The sequence below is a fragment of the Cygnus olor genome, chromosome 15 (assembly GCF_009769625.2).
Source record: "Cygnus olor isolate bCygOlo1 chromosome 15, bCygOlo1.pri.v2, whole genome shotgun sequence".
NCBI lineage: Eukaryota > Metazoa > Chordata > Aves > Anseriformes > Anatidae > Cygnus > Cygnus olor.
This window is the reverse complement of record NC_049183.1, coordinates 9,196,661-9,215,496: the sequence shown is the minus strand read 5'-3', so window position 1 is coordinate 9,215,496 and position 18,836 is coordinate 9,196,661. Positions and strand designations below refer to the sequence as shown.

General features: G+C 48.7%; 1 protein-coding gene across 1 annotated transcript; it reads left to right on the top strand.

Annotated features, from left to right (window-relative positions):
• The first annotated feature begins 57 nt into the window (after positions 1 to 57).
• Positions 58 to 18,805, top strand: ITPRIPL2 (ITPRIP like 2). Its single transcript, XM_040575030.1, has 2 exons — positions 58 to 84; positions 13,387 to 18,805. The coding sequence occupies exons 1-2, from the start codon at positions 58 to 60 to the stop codon at positions 15,127 to 15,129; spliced, it is 1,770 nt and encodes a 589-aa protein (XP_040430964.1). The 3' UTR covers positions 15,130 to 18,805.
• Positions 18,806 to 18,836: the final 31 nt, after the last annotated feature.

The following is an 18,836-nucleotide window of genomic DNA, read 5'->3' as shown; positions in this document are numbered from 1 at the left end:
CTGATGTCCATCCTACACCTTCCAAGGTGGTGGCGGCTGCTGCTGTCCTGCGGCACCATGGAGAAGAGTGGCTCAGCCATCTGGGTAAGTACCCTTTGGAAAGTTGGAGGCTACTATTAGATCTCGCCTTCCCTGTGCATGTGTCACCCCTAAGCCTTTCACCAAGGAGCTACAGAAGGTAGCAGGGCAGACGTCTTCTGTGCGGCTCCATCATTCCTGCTGCTTTTTCACTGCAGTTATGGCTTTCACAGCAAAAGGTAGGAGCCAGTGGGACCGTGTGCCAAGGAAGGAGGGCACTGAGCAGTACGCTCCCCTTGCAGTGTGGTTCCTGAGCTGGCACAGAGGAATGCAAAAGCAAGAGACGGATCCAGTGACCAACTTGGCAGTCTCCCATGCTGTTTGTTTTAGACTCCAGGCTTCAAACAAATGCCTGAAGCTGTTTTTTTTCCCTGCTCTTATTTTCTACCCAACTGTTTGCGTCAGTGATTTGTTCTTTCATGTTACGTGTGCCTAGGATGTGTGGATTTATTGATGTGATGGTACAGATGGACACGTGTACACCGAGGTAGCAATTAAAGCAAGCCAAACACATGCACTCTGTGTTTCTGCTGTGTAAAATACATTTTGTGGACTGCAGAATAAGAAAAGACAACTGGCATTAGAAGCACGTTTCTTTATGGCTGCTGGCCAGCCACCTGCCAGTGGCTGCTCGGTTCAGAGTGGAGGCAGCAGGGGCGAGGGGTGATAGCTTTCTACAGCCTGTTCTGAAGGCACGCTCTGCCAGCTGCATTTCAGCAAGCTGTCATGGATTTCTCAAGTCAGTGGTTTGAGGGCTGCTGGATAGTCAGGGACTGCTTACTGTGTATGCAAACGGCTAAAACGTTTCAAGGAGTGAGAAGCCTTTGCTTATAGGAGCAGACAGACACAGTGCCAAGGCAAACAACTTGATTGCATTCATCTTTGTATCTGGGTTAAAGTAAATTTCTTATCTTGCTGATTGATCATTCCCTCTCTCTCTCCCTCCTAGCAGGGAGGGGCTGTGCTCCAGAGGTGACACCTCACTGCTCAGGAGGGAAGACACAAGTGCTTTGCTTTCCTGGGGCCAGTGTCCCACTGCTAAAACCATGGCAGAGCTCTTCTGCCCTGAGGGTTTCATAACTCACCTGCAGTCACCAAGCAGGTGAGGGGCAGAAATTCCTGGAAATATGCTTTGAGAGGAGTTGGGCCTCCTGGGTGTCTGCACTACCTGTGCCACATTTCTGATATCTCACAGAAATGTCCAGACTTGGCAGCTTTTATGCATTTTTCACCCAGCAAAAGAACAGCAGTGGGACTTCAAGTCCCTAGTGAGGTTGTTCTGCAGGCACAGCTTAATGGCTTGCTTCCAGCCCTCACCTGGAAAGCTGACTGCTAACAACGGCTGAGGTGCTGCCTCTGCCTCTCATCTTGTCAGCCCTCCTGGGTCTGACTTTGGGAGGAAAAATGCAGCGTGCCTGCAAACTTCTAGGGTGGCTGAAATGTGATTTAAAAAAAAAAAAAAAAGTAATAACTGTCCGCTCTTCAATTCCTTCCACTCAAATATCACAGCAATACTTGCTAATGAGAAATAATTACATCTCAATTTTAAGTGACACGAGTACTGTTGTTTACATACAATGTGAGAATCTAGTAAGACATCAGGCATATGTTTAGGGGGATAATGCATGAGAAATGAGTTCTCTTGTCAGAGCTGAGCCTTGTAAAGGAAAATGACAGCTACGTGTGTTTACAGACAAACTCTAGATCTGGTTATGTTATCGTTTGTCATAAATGCAGACACATGCGGCACAAGTACTAATACAACATGAGCTGGAACACATGCTCCCCTCCTGCAGATGTGGCCTGAATCCTAATGCTCAGGGGATGTTTTGGGTTTGTGACCAGCAAGAGGATTTGTACCGGTAAGCAGACACAAGCAACCTCGAGCCTTCCCGTGGATTGTAGCACAATCCATGGAAAAATCCCAAACAGAGCAGGCAAAATACCGCCTGGCTTTCAGCTTGCGTTGCTGGCGGTTAATAACTGCTTCAGCAGCTATCTGGATCTGCCTGATGCATTGCGTGGCTGTGGTGTGGCAAAGGTTGGGATGTAAATGCTTACTTGAAGTTGGGGCTTTGAAGTGACCTAATGCTTTGACATTTCTTTCCAATCAACTCATCATTGCCTGTAGGTTTGGTGTTTAGATGGAGGTGGTGAAATAAATTTCACACTTGCAATGGTGAAAGCCCTGTGTCGTGTTTACAGAGGGCTTCCTAATGACAAGAAAGTCTGTGGTTATACTTTACCTTTTTACATTCCCTGCTGCTGTCAAAATACGTGTGCCTTTGTTTTCAGCAATACGTGCCTTTGTTTTCAGCAGATGCATTATAATATACCATTCATGTCATCTTCTACTGAGCACTTACTCCAGGCTGAGCTGCAATGAGTTAAGAATAGTCAGCAGAACAAATACGCTCGTCTTTGATCCACTGGGGGTTGGAAAATTAAAAACAAACCAACCAACAAATGTAAAGACACACCAAACCATTTTGCTTGTGAAGACTTACTGTCACAGCTGAGAGAAACCAACAGAACAAATTAAGAGTGTGAGCTGCACGTGTGAGGTAGGAAAACACAGCATAAAGCCAAGAGGAGAGGTTTGAGGAGGACGTTTTCTAATGGATAGCTGTTCACACTGTAAAACCACTGCAAACATTGGCGTGTCTGGCAGTTGTTGTGCCGCACTCTATTCTTACTCCAGGCTCGCCATGCTTACCTTGGACATAAGTTTGGGGTTGGTTGGTTTGTTTGTTTATAGTTCATCTCCTCTCCAGCCAACGATAATGCATTCCTGTGAGCTCTATTGGAGGATGCTTTTCCATCATAGTGAAAGGATATAGGAAAGAAATATTTAATTTTACCCACTCGCTACACGCAAGGAAGGAATACTATTTATGCTTCCCTAAAGATGTAACGGGGTGTAGATTTTATTAGTGTGAGTTTATAGCAAATAAAATAACTTGGTGATGGTTTTTCCATTGAGCGACTAAATACAAAATAGATACAACTAAAACCAGGTTATATCTGTTCCTATTTTTTTCCCCTGTATTCTTTGATCAATGATCTTGTTGGTTGGTTGGATGGGGGATGCCTGATTTTTGTACAAACACCTTCATTTGATTAATTTTATATTGTTATTTATTTAGTCATCTAATCAGGCAGCTAAGTCAGGGCTGTAGCACATGTGCAGCTGCACACACAGCAGGAATCGAACCACAAATGATGGTGAGAGGACAGTGGAGGCAAATGGTGCCCAAGAAACCCATTGTTTCAAAATCGCTCATTCAAGGTATTTAGTGAACATTTCAAGTAAGATGAATTTCCAAAAGTTCATGAATGATTCATTAAAGCAAGGGAAATGAATTCAATGAGGCATTCATTCATCAGGAATAATTCATTGTGCTTTAATGTGTTTAGGAGTCATATTTAAAATGTATTTCCTAGGCTTATAACCAATAAACCTGACCTAGAAGCAGGATCTGTTATTTCAGAGCCAAAAGCTGGTGCTGAAACTGTCAGAACTGAAATCTCTCAGTGAGTTCAGAGGCAACCCTCGGTATTTTACGTTTCTTGAACAACCCAAGCCTCCCCACAGAGATGAATTGTTAAAGCTCACATCCGATCAGCTCCCAGAACAGCTGTAACCACAACGGAGGAAAAGGTAAGGAAATTTCAAGTGTGTGTCTTTCAGTATCAAAATGCTCTCAAATGGAGCTTGGGATTTGTCCAGCCCGAGGCGTCTGTCCCCAAGCCTTTGTCACCTGGTGCGCTGTGACAGCCTCCAGAGCGGAGCTGTGGGAGGCGAATAATGCATATGGGGACAGTGTCGTGTTGTTTTAAGAGCTGCAATCTGGGCAGAAGTATGAGTTTTGGGTGGGTGACCGTTCCTCTTTATTTTTCAATTCATGCTTTTTGTTCTCAGGCCACCACGGACACCGCTAGTTTCTGCTGCCATGATGACCACCACCAAGCTGTTGCAAGGGTGGCTGGTGAGGTCTGCTCTGCAGCGCTGCATCCGCCGTCCCTAGCGTGTGATGCTATGAAGGTGCCTGACTGTTTCACTTGAACACTTTCAGCATGGTCTTTACTGCCCTATGCTTTCTCCAGACGTTTATGTCCCCTTTTATTTACGAACGTGTCCTTTCTCCATTCAGAGGGGACCTAGGGGACCTAGTTACGAAGGTCCCAAAGGTGCGGGTGCCCCAGCTGCTTGGGAAAGCGATATTTTCATGGGCAGAGTGAGCCCAACGCTGGTGAGAAGCCTCATGTCGGTGGGAATGGGTACTGACGGTGCCAAGGAGGGCATCTCAGCATTCTCCTTACTCCTCTGGAAGGTGCCCTGCTGCCCCACCTGCAGAACCTCCCACGCGTTTCTTGGAGTGCTGTGAGCTCTCATCCCCCATATGCAGGTATCACTTCAGAGATCAGCAAGGGAAGAGGGGGACAGAGCGTATTCCTGGAGGGAAAGCAGGAAACAGACCATGGCTGTGGGCTAGCTTGTAGAGGCTGCTCGGGCTTACACAGGCCTGTGCTGAGTCTGTTGCTTTGGTGGCTTGGCTTTGCATTTGCGCCTGTGTGAGGTGAGCAGGATGGCTTGCGCTTTGCAGTTCCAGGGAGCAAAGTGATGCTTTCTGTATGGCAAATGGAGAAAATTGATTTAAATTCAATTAGGTAGGATGTGAAAGATGATCCTACCTCTGTTCAAGTGGTCGGCACTGTACTAATAAGGAAACCTATGACACCAGATGTAAAAATAGCTGTCATTTAATGAGCTCATCTAACTGGCCTTAAACAAAGACGGGGATATGCTGCACTTGCTGTATCACTAATGAGCTAACTGTGTTGCTTTGCATCGATCTGGGGAGCATTTAATCTTACTTAAAGGGATGCAGCCTGAGAAATCAGCGCAGGGGATGCTGGAAGAGACCAGGCTTGGCTTTGCTGGTGGGGTTTTGGTGAATCCTCCCTGGGCACAAGGCTAAGCCCCAGGGCTGTGTTTTGGGGCCTTTGTGTGGTGCTGGCACAGGGGCCAGCACACAAACACTGAGCACTTGGTAGAGCTCTGGGGCCCTGCTTTGTGCCAGTCATTGCAGAGATCCCATTTGGAGGATGGGAAGGGATGGCAAAGGTGGAGGGATGGCATCATAAGGACATGCATCACCTATGCTGTCAGCCCCTTCAGAGTGAAGGGGTGAGAAACACTGCTTGGTCAGGATCCTTTATCATTTTGGGGTTGCTTTTCCTTCTTTTGCCGCTTTCCTTTAAAGCTGTCATTGTGCTCTCGGTCCTCAACAGGACCAGGTAAGGGTCTAGGACCAGGCTTCCTCAAGCTACCTCCACCCTCCAGCCCCACAGAATGAGAGCTGGGGGGCAGAGGGCCTGCTTTTTCCACCCTAATTGAAGAGTGTTGACGAGCAGGTTTCCCTGCGCAGATCCTTCCTCGCTCAGGTTTCCTGCCATGCTGTTTGTCCTTCTTTTCCCTGGGTGAGTGATCTGGTCCAGGCTCATCAGGAGTGTCGGCTGAGCCAGGATTGTCCCATTATAGGAGGCTGCAAGCCAGTAACAGTGCGCAACCCAATGTGCTGCTGATTCTGCGTGCTGGATTGCATTGCTTCATGGTCACAGCACCACCACAGGTTATTGGTCAGGCACAAAACCCCTTCTCTGATTTCAAACTTAGGGGTGTAAAAACCCAAAGCTAAAAGACACCAGGAAGGCTGACAGCTGGGGCTGAGGCTGCTGCCCCGTAACGAGCATTGCCAACGGGAGGCAGCGGCTGCTGCTCTTCAAAAGCTGTCAGTGACATGGACACATCCTCAGCGCCGCTGAAAACAGCAGGAAGCCTTGGTACAAGCCTGAGGTCTTGTTTCTAACTCCCTCACACTGTTATTTTTATTTTTTTCAGAGCAGAAGTGATTTTGGTTTTCTGTTTGTTTGGTGGTCAAGGTAATCAGTACCTCTGAGGAGCTGTTTTTGCTGTGTAACATGAGGCTTTCTGCCAGGATAAATTGACAAATGCTTGTGGATGGGATTTATGCAGGTGGTGGTGAAAGCGAGGGAAGCTTCAACATACTCTGCGAAAAGTTTTATTTTAAATGTGGGAAAGAGTAGGTGATGCTCCAAGCACCCGTTCTGGCCTTGCTGCTCCCAAGTGGAGTGGGCCAGGCAGGGCCGACCTCCTGTGTGGCCTGGGGACCTTCGTAGGAGCTTTCTTGTACAAAAATGTGAACAGTAATGGTTTGGACTTCTGCTCTTTTCCCTAATTTCAACCAAATTGTTTGTGGAGTTAGTTGGAGTGGGAGTTCAGGACAAGCAGCATAGTTTTCTTGGAAAGCAAAGGGGAAAATGTGCTCTAGTAATTTGAGCAATAAATAGGCGGTTGAAACTGGTGTTCAATTCTCATTCCTAGGCTCCCTCTTTGCTAACAAACAAACGTTAACAATCTAGACCAGTTTAAAATGTTCTAATCTTGCTAAATTGATTTTAAATCGATCAAATAGTAAAATAACCCCAAACTGGTGCAACAAAGCTGTTATAATCCTCATTTAAATTACTCTGCTTTAATCAGCAAATTAGAAATCAGCTATGCGATCACTTTTCATTAGTTCAGCAAGTTACGGTGCATCTCAGGCAGAAGCAAATACAAATTTAAGTGGCTTACCATTAATTAAGCTAAACCGTTGCAGTTGGTGATTAAATTTACATCTGAACACACACATACCGAGGCTGTCTCCACAGCAGCATCAGCCTCACCTTCCTGGAGGATGTGGCTGCACGCTCTTATCCCATACAGCTTGGTTGGCAGAATTCAGCATGCAAGTGTACATTAATGTAGATATGTTTTTTTTTGATTTGTTCCCATTTCATTGCCTTGCTGGAAACATACAGGCATGGCTTCCTGAACAGCAGTGTAAGGGGAAAACATAAGTGCTGTGCTCACACGATCCAAAAAAGAGTCCTTGAAGGCTTTCAAACAGCATTGCCAACCTGGAGGTGAGCCCGCTGGTGCTCGTGCTGCTCACCAGCATGGAGCCAGGGTATTTCTGGCTGTAATAAGGACTGCCTTGGACAAGAGAGTGTTGTATGAATTACTCAGGAAGCTGTCCTTCTGCAGCAAGGAAATCCTGTATTGGGCTATACGTGGTTCATAGAAGCTGGGTCTGCTTGCAGACCTTCTTATTCAGTGTTATACCCTGCTGGTAGCTGGTAAGCAAACAGACTGGCAGAGGGGGCAGGAACATCCCACTTACAAAATAGGAAATATTTTAAGAGAGGACATGAGAGGACAAACTCCTGGATGTCCATGGGCATGCTCTGGAGGCCTGGGTTGCTGAGTCTGACTGCTCTTCCAGACACTTTTTTTTTTGTGATTTATTGTACTTTTCTGCTTTAGACTGTTTAATAGCGTGTGGTATGAAGCAGCAGGTATAACCCACTCGCAGCTGTAGCTCCCTGCTGCAGGAAGGGATGCCCACATATTGCCTCCTGCACCTGCCACAGGCTACGTGTGCAGCTTGGGCTCCCCGGGGCAGGTACTGACATGGGACACTCGGCAGGGGTCTAAGGCTCGCACGTCTGGTACATCATGAAAGCACCAGACAAATGTCATCACCTGTGTGTGCCTTCTGCCTCTCTGCTCCTTTCTTCTGCCTGCCCAGACGGCGAGCTCTCTGGTGCAGGCTGCTTTTCTCACGTCTCAGACAGTGTCTGGCATGCTGTAGCACTGACATATCAGTTACACAGATGTATGAAATACTGCTCTCGGTGGAAAACTTAATGGATGCTATATACCCAACGCTCCTTTTTGCCTCCACAAATCTCCCGCAGGGATGTCATGCAGATGGTATATACTGGGACGTCTATTTTTATCTCAGTGTTGTACATGATTAAGTATAACATTATTCCTTGTTTAGTGAACAGGATATCCTGCATAGGGGGCATTCTGAAGCAAGTGTTTAGATAACATTTATTTAAACAATGGGTGATTTAAACAATGGTAGTAAAAATCGATGTTGTGGATTCTCTCTGTGATTTTGAGGCTATGGTTATTGGTGTATGACGTTATTTTTCTGGGGTATGCAATTGCTATTAAAAACCTCATCAACTTTTTTGTTGTTGTTTTATACAGGAACAATAAGATTACTGCTTAAGTGAAAAACAAGGAGCATTAGCATTGTAACTTGCCAGCAGTGGAGTTTATAGATAATTTAATCCAAACAAATGAGCTGCTATTTCTCCAGGAGAGGCTGAAAACACATCGGAGAGCCACTCCAGAAGTAAATGCATTGCCTGCAGTCCAGCTTCCAGACACGGAGGGACGAGTCACATCCCTGCTGCTTGTCCTCAAGTTCAATGTAACCTTGGTACTCGAAGTGACAAGAGGAGCAAAGCACTCCAGACAAGATAAAATGGTTTGTTTCCTTTCCTCTGTGATGGGCTGTAAAATGTGAACTACAGATCAACGGTGATAACGTGGATGAGCTGTTTCCATTGCAAAGCGAATACAGCCCCTGCAGCGTAATTTCAGTAGGATGGCAATGATGGGTAATGAGCAGCAATGCTTGCTGCTATTTGGTAACTGAAAGTAGTTTTGTGTTTACAACCCCTTTATTTCTGGTACAGCAGCCATCAGATGCTATTAGCTTGTGGGAGCAGGTAGATGGAGTGACTCTTAAACTGGCAATTTCCAAGTAAGCTCTTGACAGCAAAATTGGGCAGTTGCTCACCCCTGTGAAGTCTCCTACCTCTGATGTACTCAGCTTTTTGCCTAAAGCTTTTTACCTGTGCTCAGAACACACGGAAGCAGCCAGGGTCCTGCAAAATAGGCCGTTGGCTATCCCTCATCAGCCCCCGGCTCTCCAGCTCTTGTCTTGCTGCTGGCTGAGGAGGTACCGGCTGGTAACTTTAATGATGGCAGTAAAAATCAGTGTTGCAGACTCGCTCTGGTCCTCATTTAAAGTCGCGGTTATTGGAGTACAAGCTGCTATTTTGTGGCTCGGGCAAGCCTGTCCCGGCGCTGCTGGCACATGCACAGAGCTCGTGCTTGCACTCTCATTGGAGCAGCTGATGCACACTTGCTGCCAGATGGCCCCAGGCTCGTGTCCCACCGGTGCAGGTGACATCTGGATTTCCTACATCTGGATTTCCTCTGTCCAGCGAAGCCTGCAGAGATAAATTCATGTAGGACTGGGGGGAGGCTGCAGCCTTTCCCCCGTACGCTGGTCCTGCAGTGCTAATGGCCGTGCTGCGAAGCTCGAGGGCAGCGGGTGCCCAGCGTGGCCATGCAGGCTCCTGCAGGTGTGGCTGGCTGGCTGCTGAGTGTGGAGGGGCAGCTCCTCAAATCAGCCTTGCATGAAGACAGAGCGCAGGCTGGGTCAAAAATCAGTGTGCCTGTGGCAAAGACCTGAAGGCATGTGAAACACGTTGGGTTTGAGGGTGTAAAAAAGCACAGGCTAGTGAAAATTGAAGCTATGGTCCAAAGGGTTCGTATAGTTCAATGGCGTTTTGTAATAGGGCTTCTTAAAGGATAGGCTTTGTATCAGCACAGCAGTGCTTTTTAACCACTTCTGCTGTTTGTGAGTGCAGAACAGAGTGCTTGTAGTGATGGCTCACAGGCAATGAGTAGCATGATGAATGCTTTGGTCCTCTTGTCCTGCTTTACCAAGAAATACAGGAAAGCGTGAAACAAGGAGTGTGGGGGAGAAAAGTGCTTTTCATTTCCTGTTTGTTTTCAAAAATCTGACTGCTGGAAGGACATTTCTGAGGAGCAAGATTGTGAATTCAGCTGTCAGCAACATCCTCATGGAGCATGGAATTATTCTGCTGGTTGAGATGTCATAGCATAACCTATGCTTCCTTACCTTTTCATCTGCTTTATTTAAAAAAAATAAAAATAAAAAATCCCGATTATAACTCCAAGGGTCAGTGTTGGAGCAGTAGCTCCCTGTAGTTCTCAAATATAATCTCCAGTCTCACTCTGGTTTGGCTGCCTGGGAATGAATTCAGGCTGCTTGGCCTTGGTTACCCAGTTTGACGTCTCAGCGTGTAGCATATTGGCTATTGAGCGTGAGCTTCTTTCTGGAAAGTACAGTTATGTACTCGAAGTAATGTTTTGTTTCATATAAAGACAAATTGCAAAAACATTTATGCAGCCTTTCTCTTGCACTTATTTCCCTGACTCATTCCTTCTTTTAACTCCTTTCTCAGATTGTTACAACATTTTCAGTTCACTGGGTTCAATCTCTTGCATCCAAGTGCTGCTGCTATGCCTTAGCGGGGCCTCCCACAGCCTTGTGCAGATGCAGCTGTGTTGCAGAAATGCAGTTCTAACTCCATCACCTGAAATGAAACCACAAGCGATGTTTATATAGATGCTTCTTAAAGTTCTGCAAGCAGCTTCAAAGCTCAGTAAACATTTACTAAACAAAGAGGAGCCAGGGATGATGGCCCTGTCCGCATTGACATCTGAGACGGAGCTAACACACTGCCAGCAAAATACGTGTTTAAAAATGATCTTGAGTTATCTGTGCAGAAAGCAGGGGAGGAATTCTAGAGAAAACAACAGCAGTACAAGATCTGGCCTTATGGTTGAGAAACAGTGACAGGAAAATGTTATGTAAAGGAGTCATGTCCTGAACTGTCAGACCAGCTCGGTGACTGGATTTGTGTGTTACTGCATGGCAGGAGTTTCCTTGGCTGCAAATGTGAGATGCTGCTTGCAGATATCCAGGCGATCGCAAACGCCAGTCTTTCAGGAGCAGTAACTCAATATGCTCATTTCTTGGTTTTAAGCATCGTCACCACAGGACTCTTGAAGCAAAAGCTAGTTAGGACACAGATGCATCCAAAAATACAGCTTGGCTAGAGTGGGCTTGGTACAAACCACAAGGGAGACGCCATGAGAGATATGAGGAAAAGCAGGTCTGAAGAGATCATCAGGACCTGGCAGCGCCCTGAGGGAGAGGGTTGGGTGAGGAGGTCTCAGTGACAGATGAGTCCCGGAGGCCTAATGGGACTGCTGAAACCTCCTCTCGGTGAGTCTGGAGTACTGATGTGGGCTGCGGGCAGAAACGTGGAGGAATCTGATTTGCTCTTTCATAAGCATAACTAAAACAAAAAAATGCAAATTACAAGCACGTGGACTGATGGCCGTACGTTTTTAAATGTAGTAGGCTGCCATATATATATTTTGTTTCACACCCAACACTTTATCTTGCTTATGGCTTCTATGCTGAGTGTTGAAGGTCAGAACCATAATCCGGTAACACAGAGCTGTGTACATCTCGCAGGTTAACTAATGATGCTGCCATTATTTCCCCCCTTGTCTCCTCTAGGACATACACTATTCCTCCCAGATTTTGGCCCACAGCTGCTCTCTGCAGCCCTGGCTGACCTGCACAGCTTGTCCAGTGAAGAGCAATAATTCCTCAGCTCTTCAGTTTCCCATGGCTCGGGTATTTGAGAAATTGAAGGGAACCACAGACAAAGAAGTGATTTATCCTGCTTCTCTGAGAGGCAACAAACTAGCGACACTTGTAGTTTCTATCGTTGGGGGTTTTACAAGCTCTATTATTCATATTTATTGCAGTAACCCTGCTTCCAGGGTGTTCTCCTTTCCAAGAGAAGTACCCACGTGAGCGGTTGCAGCAGTTGTGTTTGTACATCGCTCCTGTGGAGCAGGCTGCTCACACAACTGAATCTGCTTCACAACCTCTCCTCGTGCAGTGGACCTCAAAGGATTGCCAAGGGAGGGCTCAAACAAAGAAACTCTTTCTGTCAGACCATCATTTTTGGCTGTGGTTGCTGATGTAAAGACCTTGTGACAGCCCAGCCATGCAGTCTGAAGCAACGTGTGCTTCCTTACATCTTCTGCAAACAAGTTCCCAATCCCTGGCCCACACTGTCCTCTCCTAAAAGCAAACCCTGCCACAAAAGCTTTATGTGAGTACTCCTATACCTGGCCCCACTTGCTCGGTCTCAGAACAGGGCCCAAGCATTGCTGTTCTCGAGGGAACCAGGATGATCCTCATCAGGCTCAGCTCAAGACTCTCCAGCTCTCGGCAACAAAAGGCAGGGTTAACTATGAGCAACATCTCCCTCGGTCAGCACGATTCGGTGCAATCGCCAGGTCACATTGCCACTCGCTCCCCGCAGACCACAGCTTGCAAGGGAAAGGCGATGACACTGTCAGCAGTGCCGGAGGCTTTGCGAGCGTGGAGATGTTTCTGTGCCTGTCTTCCAACCTGTCTGGCTCTGCCGCTCGTGGGCTTGGGATGACTCCTGCCGTAGCCCTGGGTGTGTATTTCTGATGAATCTCAAATTCTCCCATCTGGTTTGTGCAGACAGCCGCCGTTAACAGCAGCAGCGCTGACATCATGGCAGCTGTCATACAGCAGGCAAGGAAACGGGCCCTGTGCAACACATGAATAACTTCTCCCAGGGTTATTTCTTCTTCCCTTTTAGTTTGTCAGCCGATGAGTGATTTGGGCAAAAGGGAGGGGAGAGGGAACGATCAAAACAAAACAAAGGAGGCTTTTTTCATGATTTGAATGAAGAGGCTGCAAGCAGCTATGGGTAGAGCAGCAGACCACAATGCAAGCAGCTATTAGTACAGCAGCCCGTTGGCACCCCGATGTATTGATGGCAACAACTTTGCTGTTCCGTATGCACTGAGGCCCACGGAGCTGTGACCAACTATGACTCCCCTGCCACGGGGCTGACCTTTATCACTTTTATTTGTGGAAGTAATGGACGATGCTGAGCTCGTGATGCTGTCCCGCCGCCCTGGCCCCATTGCTCCCTAACCCCTTGACGGGGAGCTGCAGAATCACGCAGTTTTACACCAAACGTGTGCCCCAAAACGTTCTTTGGCCGTGATGGGGGCATGGCGAGATGGGTCTGAGGCTGCCTGCCAGAACCCTCAGGGGCAGGGGGCTGCTGGCCGAGGGGCTGGGGCTCTGCTCCGGGGGCATGTTGGTGTGAGGACATCTTCTGGCTGCGGTGTCGGGCTGTGAGGAGCTGGGGCGGGCTGTGAGGAACCGGGACAAGCCCTGAGGAACCGGGACCGGCCCTGAGGAGCCAGGACAGGCTGTGAGGAGCCGGGGCGGACCCCAAAGAACCGGGACGGTCCCTGAGGAGCCGGGGCGGTCCCTGAGGAGCCGGTACAGGCCTTGAGGAGCCGGGCCCGCCGGAGGCCCGGGCAGGCGGCGCCGCTCCCCGCCCCGCGGGCGGCTCGGTGCCGGCCGGCCCCCGGGCTGACAACGCCCCCGGCCCTCTCTCGGCGGCCGGGCCCGTGGCATTTCCTCTGAGCTCACTCGGCGGCTGACGCGGCGCCGCTTCCCTCGGAAGAGGAAGCCTCGCAGCAAGCAGCGGCAGCGGCAGCAGGCAGGGGGGCGTGCGGCGGTGGGGAGCGGGGCGGCGGCGGCGCTGGGGGCGGCCGAAGGGGACGGCGGCGGCGGGGCCGGGCGCTCCCCGCCCGCAGGGCCGGGCGGCGGCCAGCATGGCCCGAGCCCCCGCCGCGCCCCGGCCGTGTCCGACAGCCTGGACGCGCGCGTCCTGTGGCCGCTGGCCACCTGCCTGTGCACCGCGCTGCTCTGCCTCTGCCAGGCCCCGCGGGGCCGAGCGGCGGCGGGCGAGGAGGAGGAGGAGGAGGAAGGCGCGGCGGAGGCGGGCTCCGTGCCGCTGCTGAAGGGCTCGGCGCTGCTGCTGCTGGTGGCGGTGCTGCTGGGCAGCCTGCTGGCCCGCTGCTGCGGCTCGGCGGGGGGCGCTCAGCGGCACGGCACGGGGTCGGGCTGGGGGGCTGCTGCGGCTCGGCGGGGAGCCCTGGAGGGGTTCCACGCCCGGCAGCTGCGGCTCTCGCCCCACGTCCTGGGGCACAGCAAGGCGCACGTCGGCCGGGTGGTGGCCGAGCTGGTGCGCGCTGCCAAGGCGCAGGGGCTGCAGCCCGGCCCGCTGGCCCTCAGCCTGCGAGGGGACTTCGTGCGCATCGGCAGCGCCTACGAGCAGCACAAGGTGCGAAGCCCAGACTGCTTCGACGTCCTGGTGCCGCTGCGCCTGCCGTCGCGCCTGGAGCCCGAGCCTCGAAGGGACCTGGGGCTGGGATTGGGACCGGGAGCTGCCTTCGTGTGCGGGCTGCGGGCCCCTGCGGGGGCTGGTTGGCCACGCCGCTACCGGCCCTTTACTGAGGGCTTCTGCGTGGAGCCGCAGGGCCGCTGCCTGCTCTCGTCGGCGCTGGTGCTGCGCTGGTTCCAGGGCCACCTGCAGCGCTGCCTGGGCGCCGTGCGGTACCGGCTGCAGGAGCGCTGCCGCATCAGCCTCTCGGCCTGCCCAGGGCGCCCACCGACGCTTCACATCTTGCCTTGCTCCGACTATGTGTGCTGCCACATCTCCATGGCCGTGCGCCTCATCCCCGCCATCCCCCTGGGCGACGCGCTCTACCTCACGGCCCTGCCGCCCGAGGGTCCGCAGGCAGCCCCGGCGCAGGAGGCCCTGTGGGGCCTGAACGCCTCGCGGCAGGAGCAGCGGCTGCTGAGCTGGTTGAAGGAGCAAGCCCCGGCCTCCTCCTGCCACCTCAAGTGCCTGCAGATCCTTAAGGGCCTGCGGGACCTCCGCAGGCAGGGCCTGGAGGAGCCGTTCTGCTCGCTGTGGGGCCAGGTGCTCTCCTCCTACGTGCTGAAGACGGCCCTCTTCTCCCTGCTGCTGCAGGGGCCCCTGGAGGCTTGGGATGAGCGGTTCCTGGTGGAGCGGCTGGAGGACCTGGTGATGTACCTCAGGGACTGCCTGCGCAAGCAGGTGCTGATGCATTTATTCCTGGGCAACACCAGCCTCCCCGAGGCGGTGGCGCTGCCCAGGTTCCTCAAGGAAGCCGCCCCTGTGAACTTGCTGGCTCCTTTCGACGGGCCCACGCTGGACATGGCCGCCTTCCAGCTGCTCTACACCTGGAGCCAGGCCCCGCACCTCATCAGGGTGTACAGCAGACCCCGGTACCTGCGGCCAACGCCTGCCCCGTGCCGGCACGTCGTCGAGGCCCGGCAGGAGCTGCACGGAGAGTGACCGACATTGCCCGCATGCCCGTCTGCCCAGAGCCCACATCTCCCCGAGGAAGGTGGGATCCGCTGAAATGTTCTGCGGTTTTGTCCCTGACCTGAGAAAACTAGGAAACCAAAGGCCAAGACTTAAGGAAATTGTGATTGCTTCAGTTTTTTAATCTCATCCTTGTTGGTTCGTGGAGAATTGTGAAATTTCTGGGGAAATGCCTTAGTGGGGAAGTGTGAAAGTTTGGTCAGCTCCAAGCAACAATTCTGGAAATTTGTCTTAACTTGTTGTTTTATTGGCAAAATTGACCTTTTTCTGAGATTTGCTTTTTATCATACAAAATCCATTTGGGATTTAAAAATCTCATGAGTGCAAACAAAACCTCCTAATGTACCGAGATGCTCTTAAAATGAGATGAGCGTTAGAGCATGGGTGCTGATCTCAGTTTGAAATGCTCAATGACATGATTTAAATTTCCTGTGTAATCTAATACATCGTGCTGAATGGAAATATAATATGCATGCTAATGCGGCATCGAGGGAAGAAGTTAAACCTCTCTGATGTATGAAGAATCTAGTTGTGCCTTTCTGTGTTAAATGAAGGTTTTACTGAAGGATTGAAATGTGGATAAAAAGAAACAAATAGCACTTTATTTTCACAAAGGCCTTCATTCTACCATAATTGGCTGCTCTAAATACTTGCTATGGGGGAGGCATTAGTATTTTCATAAAGGGATGATGTTTGAATCATCCCCAAGAAAACCTTCTTTTGACAGAAATACTCGGGAGTCCATTTGTGGGTTCTTGGTTTTGTACCTTTTTTTTTTTTTTTGAGTAACTTTTTCTCAGAATTTTCTTTAATACAAGGACCAACAACAAAACAAAGACATTTTATATTTGTTTCGGAACAAACCTTCAACCAGTCCAAATCTCAGTGCTGTAAGCTGACTGCTGTGCCCTTGTGCTCTCCAGTAAGAGTGTGGTGGGATTTTTGGATTAATGCCTAGCCGGTTCTCTGACTGTGGCAGTGTTTTGACCAAATAACCTGATGGGATTTTCTAGTGCTGTGCTATAGCAAATCATTATCTTGTTGTGGGGAGGAGGAAGTAAAATATTTCAGGGTACTTGATAATTCTGTAGCACGATTTCATGGTACAGTGGGGCAGTCTTAGGCTATGGATTATGGTGTCTCCTAAATGTAAGCATCAGTGAGATAATTTCCACTTCTAGTGGAAAGATTGTTTGAGAATACTTCGCATAGGGTCTTACCGGGCTGAACAGGCATCGTTTAACTGTTTGCTAAACTTCTCCCATTGGTCTTGGTGGTGAAGTTCAGCTTGAAGGAGTGCTTGGGCTTGCGGGCCTCTGGCTGGTTGTGTCCTGGTCTCTGGAATAACCTGGTGAGGTGTAACGCAGCTCTGCAAGTGTCCTGTGTTCCTGGTACAGGAGCCTGATGTATCCTAGGGTGTCAGCAAACGCAGAATGGCAAATCTTTGCTTTAAGTTAAAACCTTGGGTCACCTGCTCAAGTATTTGATGTATTGAAAGCCAAAACCTGTTACTGAGTTGCTGATGCTCAGGATGTTAACATTTGCCTGATTACCCACTCTACTGTGTCCTAGGTGAGCAATCTGAAATGAATTATAAATTACTAAAAGTAACTCCTGGGAAGCTTCAGGATAACTTGAAATTACTAATACGCTCCTCCTCTCCCTGATGTACATAGAGATACTGGTGTGCTTTATTCACAGTTCTATGCAACAAAGCACAAAACAAACATTTTTTAAATCTATGAAGCTTTATAAAAATTTATTTTTCTAAATGGAAACACTCCCCAGGCAGATGTTTGCCTACTTCTGTCTGTGTATTTTTTTAACTGCTCTTGCTGTCTTATTTTCAGGTAATTATAGTGTAGGTCACACCCGCAAGTTGGGTTATTTTTATATATGAAGCGCTGTGCTTCTTTCTACAAATACAAATAGTGTATTTAAAGGTAGTACTGATCAAATGTTCTTTGCACATGGTATTTAAGGCTAAGTGAGCTACCTTGGTCAGTGGTGGTTTTTTTAGTTTGGTTGTTTTTTTTGTAGCAGACCATGATATGTACTGTTTCTGCAGACTTGTGTTATTTGTTGATTGAAATGTGATGCAGGTCTGCAGTCAGTGGACTAGATGCAGGTCTGCCCAAAGGACTAGATGGCCAGTCCAGGGTACTGTGGCTGCCTGAGCTCATGAAAAAACACTCCAGCTGTTAATTCTGGCATCATAACCGCTTCAGTCAGCTGTTGGTTTGTTCACATCGCTGTGCATCCCTCTCTCTGAAAAGTGATCTTTTCTGTGAAAAGGGATGCGTGTTTGGTGTGGATTCTGTACTGGTGGGAGTCTGTAGTAAACCTGGTAAGAACTTTGTCATTAAAGTGTAGTAAAAGGAAGAGATGGTTGCATCAGGCAATTCATGGCAAGGAGAGATGGAGAAAATAAATAGAAAATGAAAGTTGGGCTGAGGGGTGAGTGAGACTGATGGTAAACTCTCAGTGAAGACGCACTACAAATAAGCCAAGGGACATGGGGTTAAGGTTGGAGATCTATTGAGAGTTAGGCAGACTTGGGGTGGAGGGAAAAGAGATTTAACTGGGTGTTATTTTGACAGTATTTCGAAACCAATTGAATCCATCTGGGCAACCTTTCTTGAGGTGACCATGTGCACGCTGTTGGGTGAGGGCTGAGGAAGACCTCTAGACTAACTTGCAGCTCTGTTGGGCAGCTGAGACATTAAGTGTATTTTCTTTATCTGCTGCAAAGTGAGTGTTCATGAGTCTGATTGACAAAAGGAGCTGATGGAAGTTGGGTTCTGTTACGCTGTTCATCGTACTCCACAAGAAACGTGACAGTGGTAGGAACTGTAGTGTCCTGGTGCCATTATGGAGCCTTATCTGCAAGGAGGTGTGTAGAGAACTTGACCTGGCGATACTGTACTAAATACACCAAGGTTCTGAATATGTGCCATGTGTTAAGGTCGTAGCTGTTACAGTGTACTATAGGTTCAGCATGGTGGCCTCTGTACACGGAAACTGAAACGAAAATGCAGAAGAAAGAGCATGTTATTTAGCACTAATGTGGGTTCTTGGTTCTCTTTATCTGCAAGCTAGTGTTACAGAGATTTTGTGCAAATGAAGTTGGTTTTATTGAACATTGGTTGGGACGGGGAGTCACACCTGCGAAAGAGTAAGTTAATTTGCCAAAATGCATATTGGCAATGCAATGGCAATGCCAAAATGCATATACGTGACTTCTCGTTGTATTGAAAAATAGTATATATTTCTCAAAGACATCATTATTTCTTATCTGACTAAATGTCTCAAAAACATTCCTCCTCTTTTGAATTTGAATCTCTACAGAGTAATGTAAATTTCAAATGTCTGTCTGCAATAGATGTTTTTGGTACAACTATTTTTGCTGGTTAATAATTAGACCAAAGATTAAACTAAAGTGTTTGGCTGCTATTGCTATTTTTTGTTTTGTTTTGTTTTCAAAAAAAAGTGTTTATAGACTCAAAATGTCAGCCCATTTTAATGAAACATTTATAAATTCATTTCCTATTTAATATCAAAATACATTTGCACTTTTATTGTTTCCATAAAGTTGGTGTTCTTGTTTTAATATTTCACTGTAGTAATAAACAGCTGTTTTAAAGCACCTGTGCCTCAAGATTGAAATTCCTTGTTGG